At 43.1% G+C, this 19,065-nt stretch overlaps 1 protein-coding gene across 2 annotated transcripts in view; it reads right to left on the bottom strand.

The window, feature by feature from the left end:
• Positions 1 to 19,065, bottom strand: part of LOC111963146 (collagen alpha-1(XII) chain-like) — a 77,465-nt gene that overhangs the window by 45,105 nt on the left and 13,295 nt on the right. The window contains exons 13-17 of one of the 2 annotated variants that reach the window (XM_023986385.2): positions 18,707 to 18,982; positions 7,064 to 7,333; positions 4,106 to 4,372; positions 3,598 to 3,790; positions 2,191 to 2,312 (exon numbers count right to left, since the gene is read on the bottom strand). The exons of the other annotated variant lie outside the window; for it this stretch is intronic. Of the exons in view, the coding sequence (XP_023842153.1) occupies positions 2,191 to 2,312; positions 3,598 to 3,790; positions 4,106 to 4,372; positions 7,064 to 7,333; positions 18,707 to 18,982 (1,128 nt within the window). The remainder of the gene's footprint in view (positions 1 to 2,190; positions 2,313 to 3,597; positions 3,791 to 4,105; positions 4,373 to 7,063; positions 7,334 to 18,706; positions 18,983 to 19,065) is intronic. 2 annotated transcript variants of the gene reach the window in all.

The raw sequence follows: 19,065 nt of genomic DNA, 5'->3' as shown, positions 1-19,065 counted from the left end.
CACTGGTTGAATCAACATTGTTTCAATGTAATTTGTCAACCTATTGTGACGTGGAATTAACGTGGAAAATACATTGGGTTCGAAACGATGGGGTCCTTTGTTGGGCAAATCAGATGTCAATGTAACCAACAACCCCAAACGCACTCCAAATATACACCGAGTGTACAAAACAAAGCTCTTTCCATGACATAGACTGACCAGGTGAATCCAGGTGAAAGCTATGATCCCTTACTGATATAGCCTGTTAAATCCACTTCAATCAGTATAGATGAAGGGGAGGAGACAGGTAAAAAGTCTTGAGATAATTGAGACATGGATCGTGCCATTCAGAGGGTGAATGGGCAAGGCAAAAAATGTAAGTGCCTTTGAATGGGGAATGGTAGTAGGTGCCAGGCGCACCAGTTTGAGTGTGTCAAGAACTGCAATGCTGCTGGGTTTTTCACGCTCAACAGCTTCCCGTATGTATCAAGAATGGTCCACCACCCAAAGGACATCTAGCCAACTTGACACAACTGTGAGAAGCATTGAAGTCAACATGGGCCAGCATCCCTGAGGAACGCTTTCGACACCTTGTAGAGTCCATGCCCCGACGAATTAAGGCTGTTCTGAGTGCAAAAGTGGGTGCAACTCAATTTTAGGACGGTGTTCCTGATGTTTTGTACACTCACATGCTGACCAGACCGGACACGTCGCGTGCGCAAGCGTCGTAAATGTAGAAATCCATGTTATTCAATTATTGCACCCACACTGCTCGCACGCGCCAACGAGCGTCTGCGTTGCCAAGGGCTAAAATAGAAGTCATTCCTATTTCTGACGCAGATCGCGCTGCAAGTTCTGCCTCTCCCATCTCCTCATTGGTTTATAGAAGCAGGTACCCACGTGCCATCTCCTCATTGGTTATACCCACGTGGGTGATTGAAAGACGAAATGGACAGTGTGGATTAATTGCCAGAGTAGAGGACCTTGTGCATTTCAGGTAAAATAACAACTCAATGTTTATATCCCAGGACAAATTAGCTAGCAAAAGCAAGTTAGCTAAATAGTACAAATTAGCTAGCAAGTGCAAGCTAACTAGCTAAATTGCCATACATGTTTAATGCTTTTCGACCTGTCCCCAAATGAATGTAATTGGTTCAAAGTCTGTTTTGATATTTTAACCTGCGTGTCGTGATCGCGTTTGGTGTAGGGGGACAAAATACATTTATGCACGATAGCGCACGATGGCGCACGCGCGCAGCCGGTTTGGGTTCCGTGTCAGTGTACTTTCACATACAGCTTGTGTAAGAAAAGTTAGAGGAGTTACTTTAAACTATTCAACGTTATTTAGGTAGTCTACGCTAATGAGTATGGAGCTGATCGGTGTCTGACATGATAAGTGTCTACATGATAGTTCAGCTGAATTGAACACAGCTTGTTTCCAAAGCTTAGCAGGGTACATAGAGGATAGGCATCTGGATGGTAGACTTGTATGCATTACCCTTCATATACCAGTAGGAGTCACTGTTAGGCAAAACTGTATCGTTGAATCAAACATACCATTTTACTATCAACATTGAAACAAGGCCAAATAAAATGTCTAACCAACTATAAAATTCGACATAATTTCAACCACCCAATCAATATACAGTATATTGAATATAGGATATAGGAAGAAAAAAATTACATTCTATGAGGAATTTAACTCAATTTCAACGTATACATAGTTTTGATGATTATGTTGAAATCAGATTGATGTTAAAACCTGTTAGTCAGGTTGAGTCAATGTATTTAATTTGAAGGTGAGCCTTAATTTCAATGTTTACAACGCTGGTTGATGACTTTTTTTCAAATCCAATGTATTTTCCACATTGATTCCACATCACAAAACATTGACACATTTCGGTGAAACAACGTTGATTCAACCAGTGTGTGCCCAGTGGGTAGGGCTGTTCAGTTCTTTGAGGAAAATGTGTTGTTTCACTTTTGCCTCTATAAAATGGATCACAGCTTGTTTATACGATTCCTACAGACTTATTTTCACCTTATGCATGACCTTTTACTTTTCAACATGGCTGCCGTGCCTGTTAATTGGCTGGGCATAAGGTGAATACAGTACTTTACAATGTAGTCTCTTGTGTAACAAGTGCTGTGTGGCTGGTGTTGCTGGCCATATGATTAATTATGTAGGAGGAGTTTGAGAGGAGGCATTACCTCCATCATACAATGGTGGTTCAGGGGCGTCAGAGAGAGTGGTCTTCTCCTCACCAGCCAATGGCTGGCTCTCTCCCCCCTCGAACATCCCAAACACACTCACTGTGTACTTGGTACCAGCCCTGTGAGAAACAACATAAATCAGTTACACTTCATTCATCTCAACAAGTTTGTCAGTTTGTCTGAGAGAAATTACTGATAGACGGACACAACAAACTCGCGAAATAATGAAAAAGTAGCATAGTTCATTCTATCTTTGCAAGGAAATACAGTAACTGTGACAAACCATCTGATATACAGTGCATTCGTAAAGTATTCAGACCCCTTCACTTTCTTCACATTTTGTTACATTTACAGCCTTATTCTAAAATGGATTAAATAAAAACAATTTGTCAGCAATCTACACACAATACCCCATAATGACAAAGCAAAAACAGATTTTTAGAAAAACAGAAATACCTTATTTACATAAGTATTCAGACCCTTTGCTATAAGACTCGAAATTGAGCTCAGGTTCATCCTGTTTCCATTGATAATCCTTGAAATGTTTCTACAACTTGATTGGAGTCCACCTGTGGTAAATTCAATTGATTGGACATAATTTGGAAAGCCACATGCCTGTCTATACAAGCTCCCACAGTTGACAGTGCATGTCTGAGCAAAAACTAAGCCATGAGGTCGAAGGAACTGTTCGTAGAGCTCCGAGACAGGATTGTGTCAAGGCACAGATCTGGGGAAGGGTGCCAAAATGTCCCCAAGAACACAGTGGCCTCCGTCATTCTTCAATGGAAGAAGTTTGGAACCACCAAGACTCTTCCTAGAGCTGGCCGCCCAGTCAAACTGAGCAATTAGGCGAGAAGGGCCTTGGTCAGGGAGGTGACCAATAACCCAATGGTCACTCTGACAGAGCTCTAGAGTTCCTTTGTGGAGATAAGAGAACCTTCCTGAAGGACAACCACCTCTGCAGCACTCAACCAAACAGGCCTTTACGATAGAGTGACAAGAAGGAAGCCACTCCTCAGTAAAAGGCACATGACAGCTGTTTGGAGTTTGCCAAAAGGCACCTAAAGGACTCTCAGACCATGAGAAACAAGATTTTGAGAGGATCTGCAGAGAAGAATGGGAGAAACTCACCAAATACAGGTGGGCCAAGCTTGTAGCGTCATACCCAACAAGACTGTAATCGCTGGCAAAGGTGCTTCAACAAAGTACTGAGTAAAGGGTCTGAATATTTATGCAAATGTGATATTTCAGTTTTCTATTTTTTATAACTTAGCTAAAATTTGCGAAACCTGTTTAATTTACTCCATTTTAGAATAAGGCTGTATCCTAACAAAATTTGGAAAAAGTCAAGGGGTCTGAATACTTTCGAATGCACTGTACTTTACATTCCAAAGATAGACCTACCTGAGCTCCTCCAGAACCACAGTGTTGTCATAGGGTCCTACCAGCAGCTCTCCCAGGTCTATATCATTTCCAATGGGGTGGAAAGTGACTTTGTAGCCCTTGACTTCCCCTGGAGCGGGGTCCCAGGTCACTCTGAAACTGGTCCTAGCAGGCTCTGAGGTCTGCAAGTTTCTAGGGGCTTTGTACGGTGACACTGGAACAGAGAACATGAAGATTTGATATAAGCAGATGACTATATAAGCAGATGAATATAAAGTGGAAGTAAAATTAGGCTAAACTTTAGGCTAAATATTAGATTATTACAGGTAAAATGCTAGTTCTTAGCGGCCTCTGGAGACCCATTTTCTCCTGGCCTATCGTAGATTTAGTAGTTGATGATGATTGATGATGAGTACATGATACAAGTCTGCATAACCCTCCAGCGACTAGCTACTGCACAGGACTCCCCTAAGCTAACGCAAGCAGCACAGAGCACAGTTCAGTTGTGGTTAATGATAAACCAACGTACGTGTGGTTCCTACTCCTTGCCTTGCTTTTCCTTCTCCCTGCTTGTACACAGGCAGCACCGTGATGTCGTAGGTGGTCATGGGCGTTAAGCGTCTCAGGATGGTGTTGGTGGTACCACCAGGCACCTTGGCGGCCAGCTGTCGCCCTCCCGACGCTGGCTTGTACGTCACCCGGTAGTTGACAACGTTTCCGGGTGCAGGTTGCCAAGTCACCTTCATGCTCTTCTCCGTCTCCTCGGAAACCACCACAACTTTTCCGGCTGCAGACACTGGGAGCACAAAAGAAGGAAAATTAAACACCAATGCTTGATGGATTGATAACGGTATCATGGTGTGTTTGAGTTTGAGCAGAGAGCTGAATTGAAATGCATGCCAAATTGCTGCCGACATTTCCAAATGGTACAAAGCCATAACTGCTTGTGGGCAATCTAAACATTGACATGCTTGGTTAGCTCTGAGATTTTTACTGAGGTATCGGTTCAGTTTTCATACGCTTGTGAACACAGATCCACCCAAACATTGTTTTATATCCCAGTCAGAACATACACTGACCAGACCCACTGTGCAGATTTCCATACTATGACCCCAGTATGTTTTTGGTGCAGGAAGGACAAGTGTGAATTGTCAAAACCCTTAACGAGCTCAGGAAAATATTCAGACAGCTAGACTTCAGAGGGAGGAGTTTTATGGATGGAAAAAAAGCAGCTTGTCCAAGTTTTCAGTGTGTGGCTCAACCCAAATGGACCTGCCCTGTTAGCACAGACAGAGAGAGAGCTTGTGGTTCTGGTGGAGGAACCAGCAGGGTGAAGTGACCACGGATATAAACCATACAAGCCTCTGGAGGTGCCTGAAGGTTGTTTTTGGTGTAAATTGCACATGTCCCGCTTGCCAGAATCAATAAGCACAACGATGGAGCGACACAGTTTTCCATTAGCACATTTTGTCTCGCTAAGCAGCGGATAAATTCCCCAATCGGGGCAAGTTTCCGTCAATGTGCTTTTCTCACTTCAGTGGGTTGCTGTATTGCAAGGAGAGGGGAAGCACTGTCTACTCCTGTGTCTAACTGAATCCACAACCTCCCCTGATAACTGGTAGCAGGTGTGGCGTATTGCGTCATGGCCATATACTATATAATACACACGTCGTCACCCTGATTACAAAAGCATTTCAGTGGCCTTTTAGATGGATCAGGTGACTGCCAGAAGCGGTGACGTTATCTGCAAGCTCAAAGAATGAGCCGTAACTGTCACCGTATCTCACTTTTTCCACATCACGCCCAAGAAGGCGATAGGAGTGAAGTCATTTAATGTTTTTTTTCTTACCATGTCTAGGTTCTATTTGTGGATTATACGGGCTATGAAAGACATACGTTGATGGTTTATTTATGGAAATGAGGTCTGTACCCAAATCGTCATTCCTGGTGCTCTACATAGGCACATTCCAGTTATATAATGACCTACAGTGCCTTCAGAAAGTAATCACACACCATTTCCACATTTTGTTGTGTTATAGGCTGAACTTTAAATGAATGAATACGATTCAGATTTTTCTGTCACTGGCCTACACTACACCATAATGTCAAATGTCATTTTACAGATGAACTACAAATGAAAAACGAAAATGTCTTGAGCCAATAAGTATTCAACGCCATTGTTATGGCAAACCTAAATAAGTTCAGGAGTAAAAATGTGCTTAACAAGTCACATAATAAGTTGAATGGACTCACTATGTGTGCAATAAGTGTTTAACATTATTTTGGAATGACTACCTCATCTCTGTACCTCACACATACAATTATCTGTAAGGTCCCTCAGTCGAGCAGTACATTTCAAACAGGTTCAACCACAAAGAACAGGGGGGTTTTCCAACAGGGGGTTTTCCAAAGTTATTAATTACAATTTGGATGGTGTATCAATACACCCAGTCACTACAAAGATACAGGCGTCCTTCCTCACTCAGTTGCCCGAAGAGGAGGGAAACCACGCAAGGATTTCACCATGAGGACAATGGTGACTTTAAAACAGTTACAGAGTTTAATGGCTGTGATAGGAGAAAACTGAGGATGGATCAACAACATTGTAGTTACTCCACAATATACCTAATTGACAGAGTAAAGAAGGAAGCTTGTACAAATACAATACGCCAAACATGCATCCTGTGTGTAATAAGGCATTAATGTAATAACTGCAAAAAATGTGGCAAAGAAAATTCACATTTTTTGTGCCTGAAAACAAAGAAGTGTTGTTATGTTTGGGGCAATTCCTAACATACAACATTACTGAATAGCCAACCTCTCCATATTTCGAAGCATAATGGGTGCTGCATCATGTTATGGTTATCTAGCAATGATGAACACCAATTTGACAGGCTTGAAGATTTTTAATAAGAAATGCGTGTGTGAAAGCACTTAGAGACTGACCCAGATAAGGCCGCCCCCGCCCTCATAGGCTGTAATCGCCTACCAAGGTGCCTTCTAACAAAGTATTGACTCAGGGTGTGAGAGCAGGGGAGAGAAGGAGAGAGAGAGAGGAGAGAGAGAGAGAAGAGAGAGAGAGAGAGAGAGAGAGAGAGAGAGAAGAGAGAGAAGAGAGAGAGAGAGAGAGGAGAGAGAAAGGAAGAGGAGAGAGAGAGAGAGAAGAAGAGAGAGAGAGAGAGAGAGAGAGAGAGCGGAGAGGAGAGAGAGAGAGAGAGAGAGAGAGAGAGAGAGAGAGAGAGAGAGAGAGAGAGAGAGAGAGAGAGAAGAGAGAAGAGAGAGGAGAGAGAGAGAGAGAGAGAGAGAGAGAGAAGGGAGAGAGAGAGATGAGAGAAGAGAGAGAGAGAGAGAGAGAGAAGAGAGAGAGAGGAGGAGAGAGAGAGAGAGAGAGAGAGAGAGAGAGAGAGAGAGAGAGAGAGAGAGAGAGAGAGAGAGAGAGATCCCACAGTAAGTGTGTGTATGGTGGAAACATTAGGGAGTGACTTACTATCTGTGGTCTCAGCACCCACAAGCGGCTCTCCCTCTCCCCTGCCGTAGGCGGCGTACACAGAGACCTGGTAGCGCGTCTCCGGAGTGAGCCCCTCAAGCACAGTGGTCGTTACGTCCCCGGGGACGGACTTCTCCCCTGTCTCCTCCGTGTACAGCGACTTCCACTTCAACCGGTATGAGCGCACGTTACCGAGCGCCGCCGTCCAAGAGACAGCGAAGCTGTTGTCTGTGACGTCTTTGGTGACCAGGTCTTTAGGGGAGCCAAGGACTGTGAAGGGAGAAGGACAGGGTTAAAACCTTAGGAAGCTGGGAAACATCATCTCACATATCAGTGTTAGTACATAGAGTCTTTGACAAATGAACCACAGCAGAGTTTGTGTCAAGGGTGCTAGTTGATGTGGTTGTTTGTCTGCATGTGGGTGCTGATGATTTGAAGGCAGACAGATGCAGTCTGGGGGACTGTGTTCTATTGAGCAGGAGAAATGAGCTGGTATAGCGATAAACCACCAACAATCACTGATCTGTTTCTGTTTAACCCCTCGGGGTGTTTTTAAAACCAGTGATTTACCTTATTCATAATCTGAGGGTTTGGAAAAAGCTCTGCAAAACCAATCACACGATTACAGCCCTCAGCTCAGTTTAGAGCGTCTAGCAACACTTTCATTTTCCATCGAAACAGAAGTAATTTGATCCATTAAAGTGTGTTTGCTACAATCGCAGATGTTGCTCTCTCTAGCTCTCTGTCTCTCTACATCTCTCTCTTTCCTGAGAGACTATTGGGGTGGGTGGGAAGTAGCAGACGCTGAGTTACGGGAGAAGGATTTGTGGTGGCGTTAGCTGTGTCAGCTGTCTGCCAACAGATCTTTGGCTGTTTTGGGCGCCCCTACTGAGATGGGCTCTCTCAACACAGCCTGGCTGCGCAGACAAGTTTCACTCACCACAGGGAGAAAGACCACCTCACATCTCTCTCCCACACAACCTCAGAACAGGACAGGAGAGGACAGAGCTGTTGCTGTAACCTGCACACAGCCTGGACCTAACACTGCTAATGAGGGAACAGCTAGAGATATCAAATCAGATATCAGGTAGTTAATGTGTGCCAGTAAAGAGACACCTCAGTGACTGGTTTGGCTGTGAAGCTAGCATGATTCTCTGTGTTATCAAATGTCATAAATCTAAATGAATAATCCAGGGTTCACTATTCAACCGCTATTCACCAACGAGGCAGTTTGGGTTGCACAGAGAGAGAAAGAGCGGCTCCAGATATGAGGAGTAATGAATTCAACAAGGAATGGACGGAGAATTACAGATTTTGGAGTGCCTGTCCAGGATAATGTGTTGTGGCCCCTGTAGATGCCAAGTCCCCTCTATCCAGTGTGCAGCGAGCTGCTGTCTTTCCCGGCTGTGCTGCTGCACGAGAGGGACCGGATCACACAATAATCACTTCTGCAGACAATGGCCCACTTTCCCTCAGTACTTTGAGAACAGCACAGTCACAGGGCCCTGTCTGACCACTAAAGCACACACATGAAACACATGGAACACAGACGTAGACAGCTAGCTGGCGCCATTTTGAGTTCATCATCAAAGTTGAATCAGTTGGAATAAGCTAAACTTGCATTTGAAACCAACAATTGCAAGCGGAACTTAGATTTGTAACTACATAATTGGGCCTAGCCTCTGTGTAGCGAACCAAAGAAAAGCATTAAGGAAGCACTGAGGAAGGAGCCATCAACCAAGGATGACTTAGAGCACATAGTCATCAGCAAATTGGCTAAACAGTTATCATCGTAATCTCCCAAATCTCCAATAGCCCAATAAGGAAACAGATCTGACAAACACAATGGGTCTTCACTATATCATTGAGACACAGAGCCTAATCTGTATACTTCCCTAACTGAAGTATAGGAGTAGACAAGCCAGGGGCTTCCTGGAACCAAGGCACGTTTGTTGATGTACCTAACCTTCAAATTGACTGCCAAAAGGCTTGTGAGTTTGGGCTTGAATTGGAATGTGTCAAGAGGATGAGTCAGGTGCTAGGAAAAGTACACCATGTGTGCAACCTGCTATGAGGCTGAGCATTCATAAAAAGCTCACCCTCTCCGCTCACATGTGGACACAAATAGCGGTCTTGTCAATGTAACATAATAGCATGCATTGACTGCATTCATACAGTACATGATTTATTGCCCGACAAACAGCCTACAGACTGTTCTATTTCTTGAGCACACAGGTAAAGAAGAAACGCCACTGGAAATGGAGATATTCACTGAAATGTAGAGATCAGCAGTTTAGTTCAGTCTGATTTGAGAACAGCTCTTTCCAGATGGCTGGTCTAAAGAGGATCCATCAAACCCACTATTCCTCCAAAGTGCCATTTTAGGCCTGGCACTCCCATTTACAGTTCCTTCATGTAACTGCCCTGGAGCCTGGTCCACCTAGAATTTGTCTAGGCCAGACCATGGTAAAGACACAGGGTTCACCTGCGTGTGAGGGATGCCCTGCTCTGCCCTTTCGCCTCGAAGGACCTTCAGTCTGGAGGAAAACAGCCGCTACTTGCTCCACTGCGACAATGAGCCTGGCAAATCACCACTCCGCCAAGAGCCCAGTTTCCAAAGGGATCGTCATGAAAGGAAATCAACTCAAATGGCTAGGAATTCACCTGGTTTCACGCCACACTCTGTGGCCCATGAAATGCTTCTCCAGCTACTTGCACACCAGCTTGCTATGTCCTTTCATGCTTTGAAGCTTGTATAACCTATAGTGAGCTCCAAAAGTATTGGGACAGTGACACATTTTTGGTGTTTTGGCTCTGTTCTCCAGCACTTTGGATGTGAAATGATACAATGATGATGAGGTTAAAGGGAAGACTGTCAGCTTTAATTTGAGAGAATTTTCATCCATATTGGGTGACCAAAAGTATTGGGACAAATTCACTTAGGTGTAAACGTTTAGTATTTGGTCCCATATTCCAAGAACAAATTTGACTACATCAAGCTTGTGACTGTAAAAACTTGTTGGATGCATTTGCTGTTTGTTTTGGTTGTGTTTCAGATTATTTTGTGCCCAGACAGAAATTCATGGTAAATAATGTATTGTGTCATTTTGGAGTGACGTTTATTGTAAATAAAAACAGAATATGCTTCTAAACACTTCTAGATTAATATGGATGCTACCATGATTATGGATAGTCCTGAAGGAATCGTGAATAATGATGAGTGAAAAAAATAACAGAGACAAAAAATACTCTGAAACACAACCAAAACAAACAGCAAATGCATCCAACACGTTTATAGAGTCAAAAGCTTGATGTAATCATTGTGTGCTAGGAATATGGGACCAAATATTAAACTTTGACTTAACACACATACAGTGCATTCAGAAAGTATTCAGACACCTTGAATTTTTCCACATTTGTTTCATTACAGCCTTATTCTAAAATTGATTATATAGTCTACACACAATACCCCATAATGACAAAGCAAAAACAGGTTATTAGATATTTTTGCTAATTTCACATTTAAATATCACATTTATATAAGTATTCAGACCCTTTACTCAGCACTTTGTTGAAGCACCTTTGGCAGCGATTACAGCCTTGAGTCTTCTTGGGTATGACACTACAAGCTTGGCACACCTGTATTTGGGGAGTTTCTCCCATTCTTCTCCGCAGATCCTCTCAAGCTCTGTCAGGTTGGATGGGGAGTGTTGCTGCACAGCTATTTTCAGGTCTCTCCAGAGATGTTCGATCGGGTTCAAGTCCGGGCTCTGGCTGGGCCACTCAAGGACATTCAGAGACTTGTCCCGAAGCCACTCCTGCATTGTCATGGTTGTGTGCTTAGGGTCGTTGTCCTGTTGGAAGGTGAACCTTCCAACATGACAACAAGGTTTTCATCAAGGATCTTACTGTACTTTGCTTCGTTCATCTTTCCCTCGATCCTGACTGGTCTCCCAGTCCCTTCCTCTGAAAAACATCCCCACAGCATGATGCTGCCACCACCATGCTTCACTGTAGGGATGGTGCCAGGGTTCCTCCCGACGTGATCCTTGACATTCAGGCCAAAGAGTTCAATCTTCGTTTCATCAGACCAGAGAATCTTGTTTCTCATGTTCGGAGAGTCCTTAAGGTGCCTTTTAGCAAACTCCAAGAGGGCTGTCATGTGCCTTTACTGGAAGGTTCTCCCATCTCCACAGAGGAACTCTGGAGCTCTGTCAGAGTGACCATCGAGTTCTTGGTCACCTCCCTGACCAAGGCCCTTCTCCCACGATTGCTCAGCTTGGCCAGCCACCTCTAGGAATAGTCTTGGTGATTCCAAACTTCTTCCATATAAGAATGATGGAGGCCACTGTGTTCTTGGGGACCTTCAATGCTGCTGAAATGTTTTGGTAGCCTTCCCCAGATCAGTACGGACAATTCCTTCGACCTCATGGCTTAGTTGCTCGTACATGCACTGTCAACTGTGGGACCTTATATAGACAGGTGTGTGCCTTTCCCAAATCTTGTCCAATCAATAGAATTTACCAGAGGTGGATTCCGATCAATTTTAGAAATATCTCAAGGATGATCAATGGAAACAGGACGCACCTGAGCTCAATTTCGAGTCTCATAGCAAAGTGTCTGAATACTTGTGTAAATACTGTACGTAATTTTTTTAATATATATTTTTTAATAAATTTGGAAAAGTTTCTAAAAACCTGTTTTCGCTTTGTCATTATGGGGTATTGTGTGTAGATTGATGAGGACAATGGTTTATTTTAATCCATTTTAGAATAAGGTTGTAATGTAACAAACTGTTGAAAATGTCAAAGGGGTTTGAATACTTTCCGAATGCACTGTATGTGAATTTGTCCCAATAATCTTGGACCCATAAAATGGGGGGACTATGTACAAAGGGGGCTGTATTTTCTAAACGGTTCACCCGATATGGATGAAAATACCCTAAAATTAAAGCTGACATTCTGCACTTTAACCTCATTGTCTCACTTCACATCCAACGTTCTGGAGTACAGAGCCAAAACAACAGATTGTCACTCTCCCAATAGTTTTGGAGCTCACTGTATATAGTGCAATTTCTCAAGCAATTTCTCAAGCAATAATTTAGCTAGGACTGTCTGGGAGTTGTCTGAGTGGGGACAGGAAAATGTTAAACTTGCTGTTATTGGTAGAGAGGTTTGGAACTCTCTTTCTTCTTGGACTATGAACTAATTTAGCACCTGGGGATGTCACCAGGCAGGCCAAAACATCCCACCTCAACAGGCTGAAATTTCAGGCAGTCTTTTCAAACAGCTCTTACACTAAAAGGGCATGTTTTCAATAATTTTATAGAAAACATATTTTCGCCCTCCGACCCAAAACATAAGCAAAAGTTTACAGTTGAAGTCGGAAGTTTACATACACCTTAGCCAAATACATTTAACAGAGACAGCTGGCTCGAAATCACGGAAAGAATGGTCAATCAGGTTGGCTGATGGAATGTGTCGAGATATCGTAATATCTCCTTGGATCGGATTCTGCCCCAAGAGCATATCTTTCGACCTCATGGCTTAGTCCGTTAACGGGACTGCAGCCATAAAAGGTTCAACTCCGTTTTTCACAATTCCTGACATTTAATCTGAGTAAAAATCCCCTGTCTTAGGTCAGTTAGGATGTGAAATGTCAGAATAATAGTAGAGAGAATGATTTATTTCAGCTTTTATGTCTTTCATCACATTCCCCGTGGGTCAGAAGTTTACATACACTCAATTTGTATTTGGTAGCATTGCCTTTAAATTGTTTAACTTGGGTCAAACTTTTCGGGTAGTCTTCCACAAGCTTCCCACAATAAGTTGGGTGAATATTGGCACATTCCTCCTGACAGAGCTGGTGTAACTAAATCAGGTTTGTAGGCCTCCTTGCTCGCACACGCTTTTTCAGTTCTGCCCACAAATTTTCTATAGGATTGAGGTCAGGGCTTTGTAATGGCCACTCAATACCTTGACTTTGTTGTCTTTAAGCCATTTTGCCACAACTTTGGAAGTATGCTTGGGGTCATTGTCCATTTGGAAGATCCATTTGCGACCAAGCTCTAACTTCCTGACTGATGTCTTGAGATGTTGCTTCAATATATCCACATAATTGTCTTTCCTCATGATGCCATCTATTTTGTGAAGTGCACCAGTCCCTCCTGCAGCAAAGCACCCCCACAACATGATGCTGCCACCCCCGTGCTTCACGGTTGGGATGGTGTTCTTCGGCTTGCAAGCCTCCCCATTATTTCCTCCAAACATAACGATGGTCATTATGACCAAACAGTTCCATTTTTGTTTCATCAGACCAAAGGACATTTCTCCAAATAGTCGATCTTTGTCCCCATGTGCAGTTGCAAACCGTAGTCTGGCTTTTTTATGGTGATTTTGGAGCAGTGGCTTCTTCCTTGCTGAGCGGACTTTCAGGTTATGTCGATATAGGACTCATTTTACTGTGGATATAGATACTTTTGTACCTGTTTCCTCCAGCATCTTCACAAGGTCCTTTGCTGTTGTTCTGGGATTGATTTGCACTTTTCGCACCAAAGTACGTTCATCTCTAGGAGACAGAACGCATCTCATTCCTGAGCGATATGATGGCTGCGTGGTCCCATGGTGTTTATACTTGCGTACTATTGTTTGTACAGATGAACGTTGTACCTTCAGGCGTTTGGAAATTGCTCCCAAGGATGAACCAGAATTGTGGAGGTCCACAATTTTTTTCTGAGGTCTTGGCTGATTTCTTTTGATTTTCCCATGATGTCAAGCAAAGAGGCACTGAGTTTGAAGGTAGGTCTTGAAATACATCCACAGGTACACCTCCAATTGGCTCAAATTATGTAAATTAGCCTATCAGAAGCTTCTTAAGCCATGACATCATTTTCTGGAATTTTCCAAGCTGTTTAAAGGCACAGTCAACTTAGTGTATGTAAACTTCTGACCCACTGGAATTGTGATACAGTGAATTCTAAGTGAAATAATCCATCGGTAAAAAATTTCTTGAAAGATTTCTTGTGTCATGCACAAAGTAGATGTCCTTATCAACTTGCCAAAACTATAGTTTGTTAACAAGAAATGTGTGGAGTGGTTGAAACACGAGTTTTAATGACTCTAACCTAAGTGTATGTAAACTTCCGACTTCAACTGTATTCTTTGTTCTTCAAACTGGGCTTAGTGTGGAGTGGGTTCTATCTGCTCTTTCTCTCCCCATGCTCTTCGGGCCCCTCACTGGCCTGGGAGGAAGTGAACAGTCAGTTATCTGCTGGAGGAACCAGCCAGTACTCGACCGCTCACAGCTTTGACGTAACGCATCTCCTAGGTAAAACCTAACACATGTTGAGAAAGACTCCCTGCTTTAATACATATTCTCACCATATTGTTTTCTAAAGGCTCACATTTGGAATATGAATCTCAGCAATTACTCAGCTCCACTTTACATGATTCGGGGCCAGAGTTGACTCCATTAATCAAGCCAATCTTTATTGGTCAGGAATCAGGATATGGTAGGCTCAACGTACCTTAAGCTTGCCACAGGGGGCGCTATTGTCACCATCAGCCCGTTAGCATTCTCTACCATACAGCCTGACTGTGTCTCCGGGTTCTCCAGGTCCGCCTACATAGGATAACTCACACAGTGGATGACTGGAAGTCTGTGGCCCCCTAAACAATGAGATCAGTGTTGGCCTGTTTTTCTGACGTCAAGCTGTGCTGCTGTAACCAGACCAAATGCTTTGTCACGGAGCACAGAGAGGAGCCCAGACATTGGTTCTATTCTGGTGGGAGGCTAAGGCTAATGACTCAGCATAACTGACCATGTCATGGAATCTCAGCATCTGACTTCTGACCTTCTGACCATTCCCAGGCTGGAGGTCCAGAGGTGGACACATGAGGTCAGTTTTGTTGTCAAAGAAGGGGAAGAAGGTAGCCTCAAGCAGGATAGTCCCATGGAGAAAGAATGAATGTGCACCATTCAGCATGTGAACTGAAAATAGCTACATGATACTTCATAGCAGGACACCTCTCCATTGTCCTCCAGTGCAGGAGAAGGCTTCAGATATTCCCTTGTGTAGAAGCCATTTTATCTGCTAGACATGTTGTCATTTAGGTAGGAGGTGACATTGAGAGACAAGGACTCCACAGTTTGGTCATGATGAATGATATAAGCTTTGATGTGTCGAGGGCTCAAACTGCTTTTGAGAGGAGAGACCATTTGTGACCGACCGGCTCAAATCGGTCTTATGAAACAAAATTTGAAATTGTGTTTTTTACATTGGATAAAAGTAGAGACTCAGAGCTACAAAATGGTAAATCATACACTACAGTTGAGGAACAATGGGAAAGTAGTTTTGCTTTGAAGGTTGATAAACTCACTTGTGAGAAAATGGCCTTTGAATGTTTTGGTACTACTACTGGAGAGCCCTTCTTTGTCTACACCCATTCAGCATCGTTCACTCCATCTTAAGCTTTTGCCCCACCCATCTCTTTAAGGGTTGATCAGAGCGTTCTGTACTAACAACAGCAGTCAAGCACCTAAGTAAAAACCTTTATTATACACAGATTCAAAATAGCTATTGACAACAAATGTGTATTTTCTGGTTGTGACCCAGAGACTCTTGACTATTTATTTTGGGACTGTTCTTATGCAAGAAGATGTGAGTTAGAAGAATGAACTAATATTAATGTTCATTTGAAAGACTCTGATATTATGTTTTATTTTGATCCAAATTAAATGGACCCTGATTTAACTTTCATTGTTAATTTGTTTATTTTTCATGGCAGATTCCTTATCCATAAAATTAAGTGGGTGGAGAACAAACCCCTCTTCACATTGTTTAAGATAAAATTGAAATATTATTTTGAAATAATCAGTAAGTGTAAAACAATTAAAAAGTGCAAAAAACAATTAAAAAGCAATACGTACCATAAAAAAAAATTAACAAATTGAAAATGTAATACCTGTCACGTTCCTGACCTATTTATGTTATTTTTGATTATGTTTAGTTGGTCAGGGCGTGAGTTGGGGTGGGCATTGTATGTTGTGTGTGTTTTGGTGAGTCTATGGGTGTTGTATGTGTATGGGATAGAGTATTGTTAGGTTGTCTAGTTATGTCTATGGCTGCCTAGATTGGGTCTCAATCAGAGACAGCTGTCATTCATTTGTCTCTGATTGGGAGCCATATTTAAGGTAGCCATAGGCAGTAGGCTTTTGTGGGTAGTTGTCTTGTTTAACGTTTGTTGCTTGTCTGTGCACTTGCGTTATTTAGCTTCACGATCATTTGTTGTTTTTTTGTTTGTTTGTATAGTGTTTTCGTTTCATGTTCATCTTCGTTCATTTATTAAAAGGAAGATGGCTTATTTTCCTCATGCTGCGTTTTGGTCCGAATCTCTTCCACACGACCGTGACAATACCCCTGTCTGTTAGGTTTAGTTACTCTTGTTTGTATATTTCTGTTTTGTATTTGCTTTGTTCATAATAATAATAATAACAAAAAAAAGCACCCAAGCTAACTTGCTAGCTACTTCCAGACACAAATGAAAGAAGAGCTCAAAGACATTACGCGCACACTGGACGCTCTGGCCGAGGAGTAGGGTTGTTCCAAGTGTTCTGACCTCACAACGGCAGTCAAGCACCCAAGCTAGACTGGTGTTTTTTCCATCTCCTTAGCTATCATACTTGAATTCCACTGATTTCAAAACTCAGTCCTCCAGAAAGTGGAGAGCATACACATAACGTTAGCTAGCTAACAGTACACTTTAACTTGACATTAGACTTGTGCAGTTTTCCTACGCGATACATAAAAAAAAGCCTCGTTAGAGACAATTACCTAGACATACTGACCAGCTCAAATAGACAGAAGAATCCTATATGGCAGACCAATCCAAACTCATCTCTCGGCATGTCCAGCCCACTCATTATCTCAGCCAATCATGGCTAGCGGAAAGGTTGCTGATTTTTTCTTTGGCTAAACCAACTAGGCTTGCAATTTAACAATTGTATTTATATTTACAAATGGCATACAAGTTTGTTATTAAGGCACATGAAAGTTCACATGTTCAAGAAGGCATTTCTGCCCCAAAAAATGCATCTTTATTTAAAAAAATAAAGTTTATGTTCAAGCGGCTCTCCTGTGAAGTTGTGACCTGCGACATACACCCAGTTTCCTGAAATGGGTCAAATTTGGTATCCACTACCTGCATTCAACTTGGCCTCTGAATGAGAGAGGAGACACTAAAGGGAGAAGGCTGGATTCTGATCAGAGCCAGTTAGGGTTGAAGTTATATCACTGCTAAATCTTTTTTCCTCTCTGCCCTCAATTAATTTCCATTCGAGTGATCTTTAATTCGTCCAGTGACAAGGACTATATATCTCTAGTCCAAACATGACATACTACTGATCCCCAAACCAAACTAAAGCACAACAGCCTCCTGAGTGCCTGACCCCAGTCCTAGTTGAGCCTCCCCTCCCCAGAGCTTTCTCTCCTAGACCACCCTCAGGATGGAACTCCACTAATGTCATAAAGCTATCCAGAGACCTGTGGTTGGGCTGCCGTGAGCAGAATGGATTGTGGGGGCGTGTAAGTTCTGGCTTGTAGGATACAGGGGTCTTTGTGGTTGTTGGGCGCCCTGGGAACCAAGCTAGCGTGACCCGGACCATAACCTCCTGCTGCCATGGCCTGAAGGTTTTCCTCTAGGCAGGGCTGCCTACTGAAAAGCCTATATAGCACTAACAGATGTCCCTCACACTAATTGACTACATGTCAGTCCTGAATAATGGTCAGTTTCCTAACACTATCCCCTAGGGTTAGAGAGAGCGGTATAGTCTTCAAAGGGTTTGGTAAATGTTGGCTAATGTTGCTCATTTAGATTCTTGAAGACGTAGGCCTACGCATGCATCAAACCCTATGGTTGAGGATCTTAGTTAGCAGAATAGCAGAGGTCTCTGCTCAGCAGCATTGCTAATCCAAATGGTTTACAAATCGTTAAAGTGATATCGAAGAATTGTTAAACAACTCCCCATGTGCCAAATAAAATAATCTTGAATAAACCATATGTCCCCGGAGTGTATAAAACTGCATGAGCTAGCCTAGCATGGCATGTGTTGGCTGTTCCAGGAGATTTTTTATGTTTACGAGAGTACCCCCACTCATTTCCATCTCTTCCAGCTTCATGGGCGGTAAAGCAGAACTAACCTACAGTCTGTCTGTGCCACAGGAATGACATTAAGCTCCACATTCCAGCTTTTGCACAGTTTCCCTTATACACTGAGTCAGAGAAGAGGGATCCTGAGATATCTAGGAAGGATTTATAGGGCAGTATGTTTTTCTAAAGACTTTCACATCGCACTCCGAAAACAAAGAACATAAAAAAAGACAATTTTCCCTTTACAAAAAATGGAAGGTTAAGAAACAGAGGCATACACACTTAATGGCACTATACTTCTTTCAGTCTTTAAAGTGGAGAAGGACACAATGCAGTACACAGAGAGGCCAGTATAGACACTCCCTTTGAAGATGGCCTCAAGCTTTTTTTCACACTCTCGCTCACATCAGCTGTCAAAGAAACACAACCCCATTCTTCAAAGCAGCCAAAGAGCAGACAGTCATAATAGACAGACACAAGAAAGTTGTTCCTGTACCTTCCAGGGTGGTGCCTGTACCCAGGAGGGGGTCTCCCAGCCCAGAGGTGTAGCGGGCACTGACAAACAGCTCATATTCAGTAGCAGGCTGGAGGTTCTTCAGCAGGGCCACGGTGGTGTCTCCCTTCACAGCTATCTCCTTCCTCTCCCCGGTGCCGTCGGCTGGTTTGAAGGCCACGCGGTACTGGAGGACGTTCCCGGGAGCGGCCCGCCATGACACCATCATGCTGGACACGGTCTCGTTGAAGACGCGGAGATCACGGGGAGAACCACGGACTGAGGGGGAAAAGACAGGGGTCAACCAATTACTGCATCTTCACTTATGTACTGTATAGTAAAAAAAAATGCATTAGTTACAG

This window comes from Salvelinus sp. IW2-2015, linkage group LG4q.2 (genome assembly GCF_002910315.2).
Source record: "Salvelinus sp. IW2-2015 linkage group LG4q.2, ASM291031v2, whole genome shotgun sequence".
Classification (NCBI taxonomy): Eukaryota; Metazoa; Chordata; class Actinopteri; order Salmoniformes; family Salmonidae; genus Salvelinus; species Salvelinus sp. IW2-2015.
The sequence above is the reverse complement of the archived record's forward strand: the minus strand, read 5'-3'. Positions and strand labels throughout refer to the sequence as shown.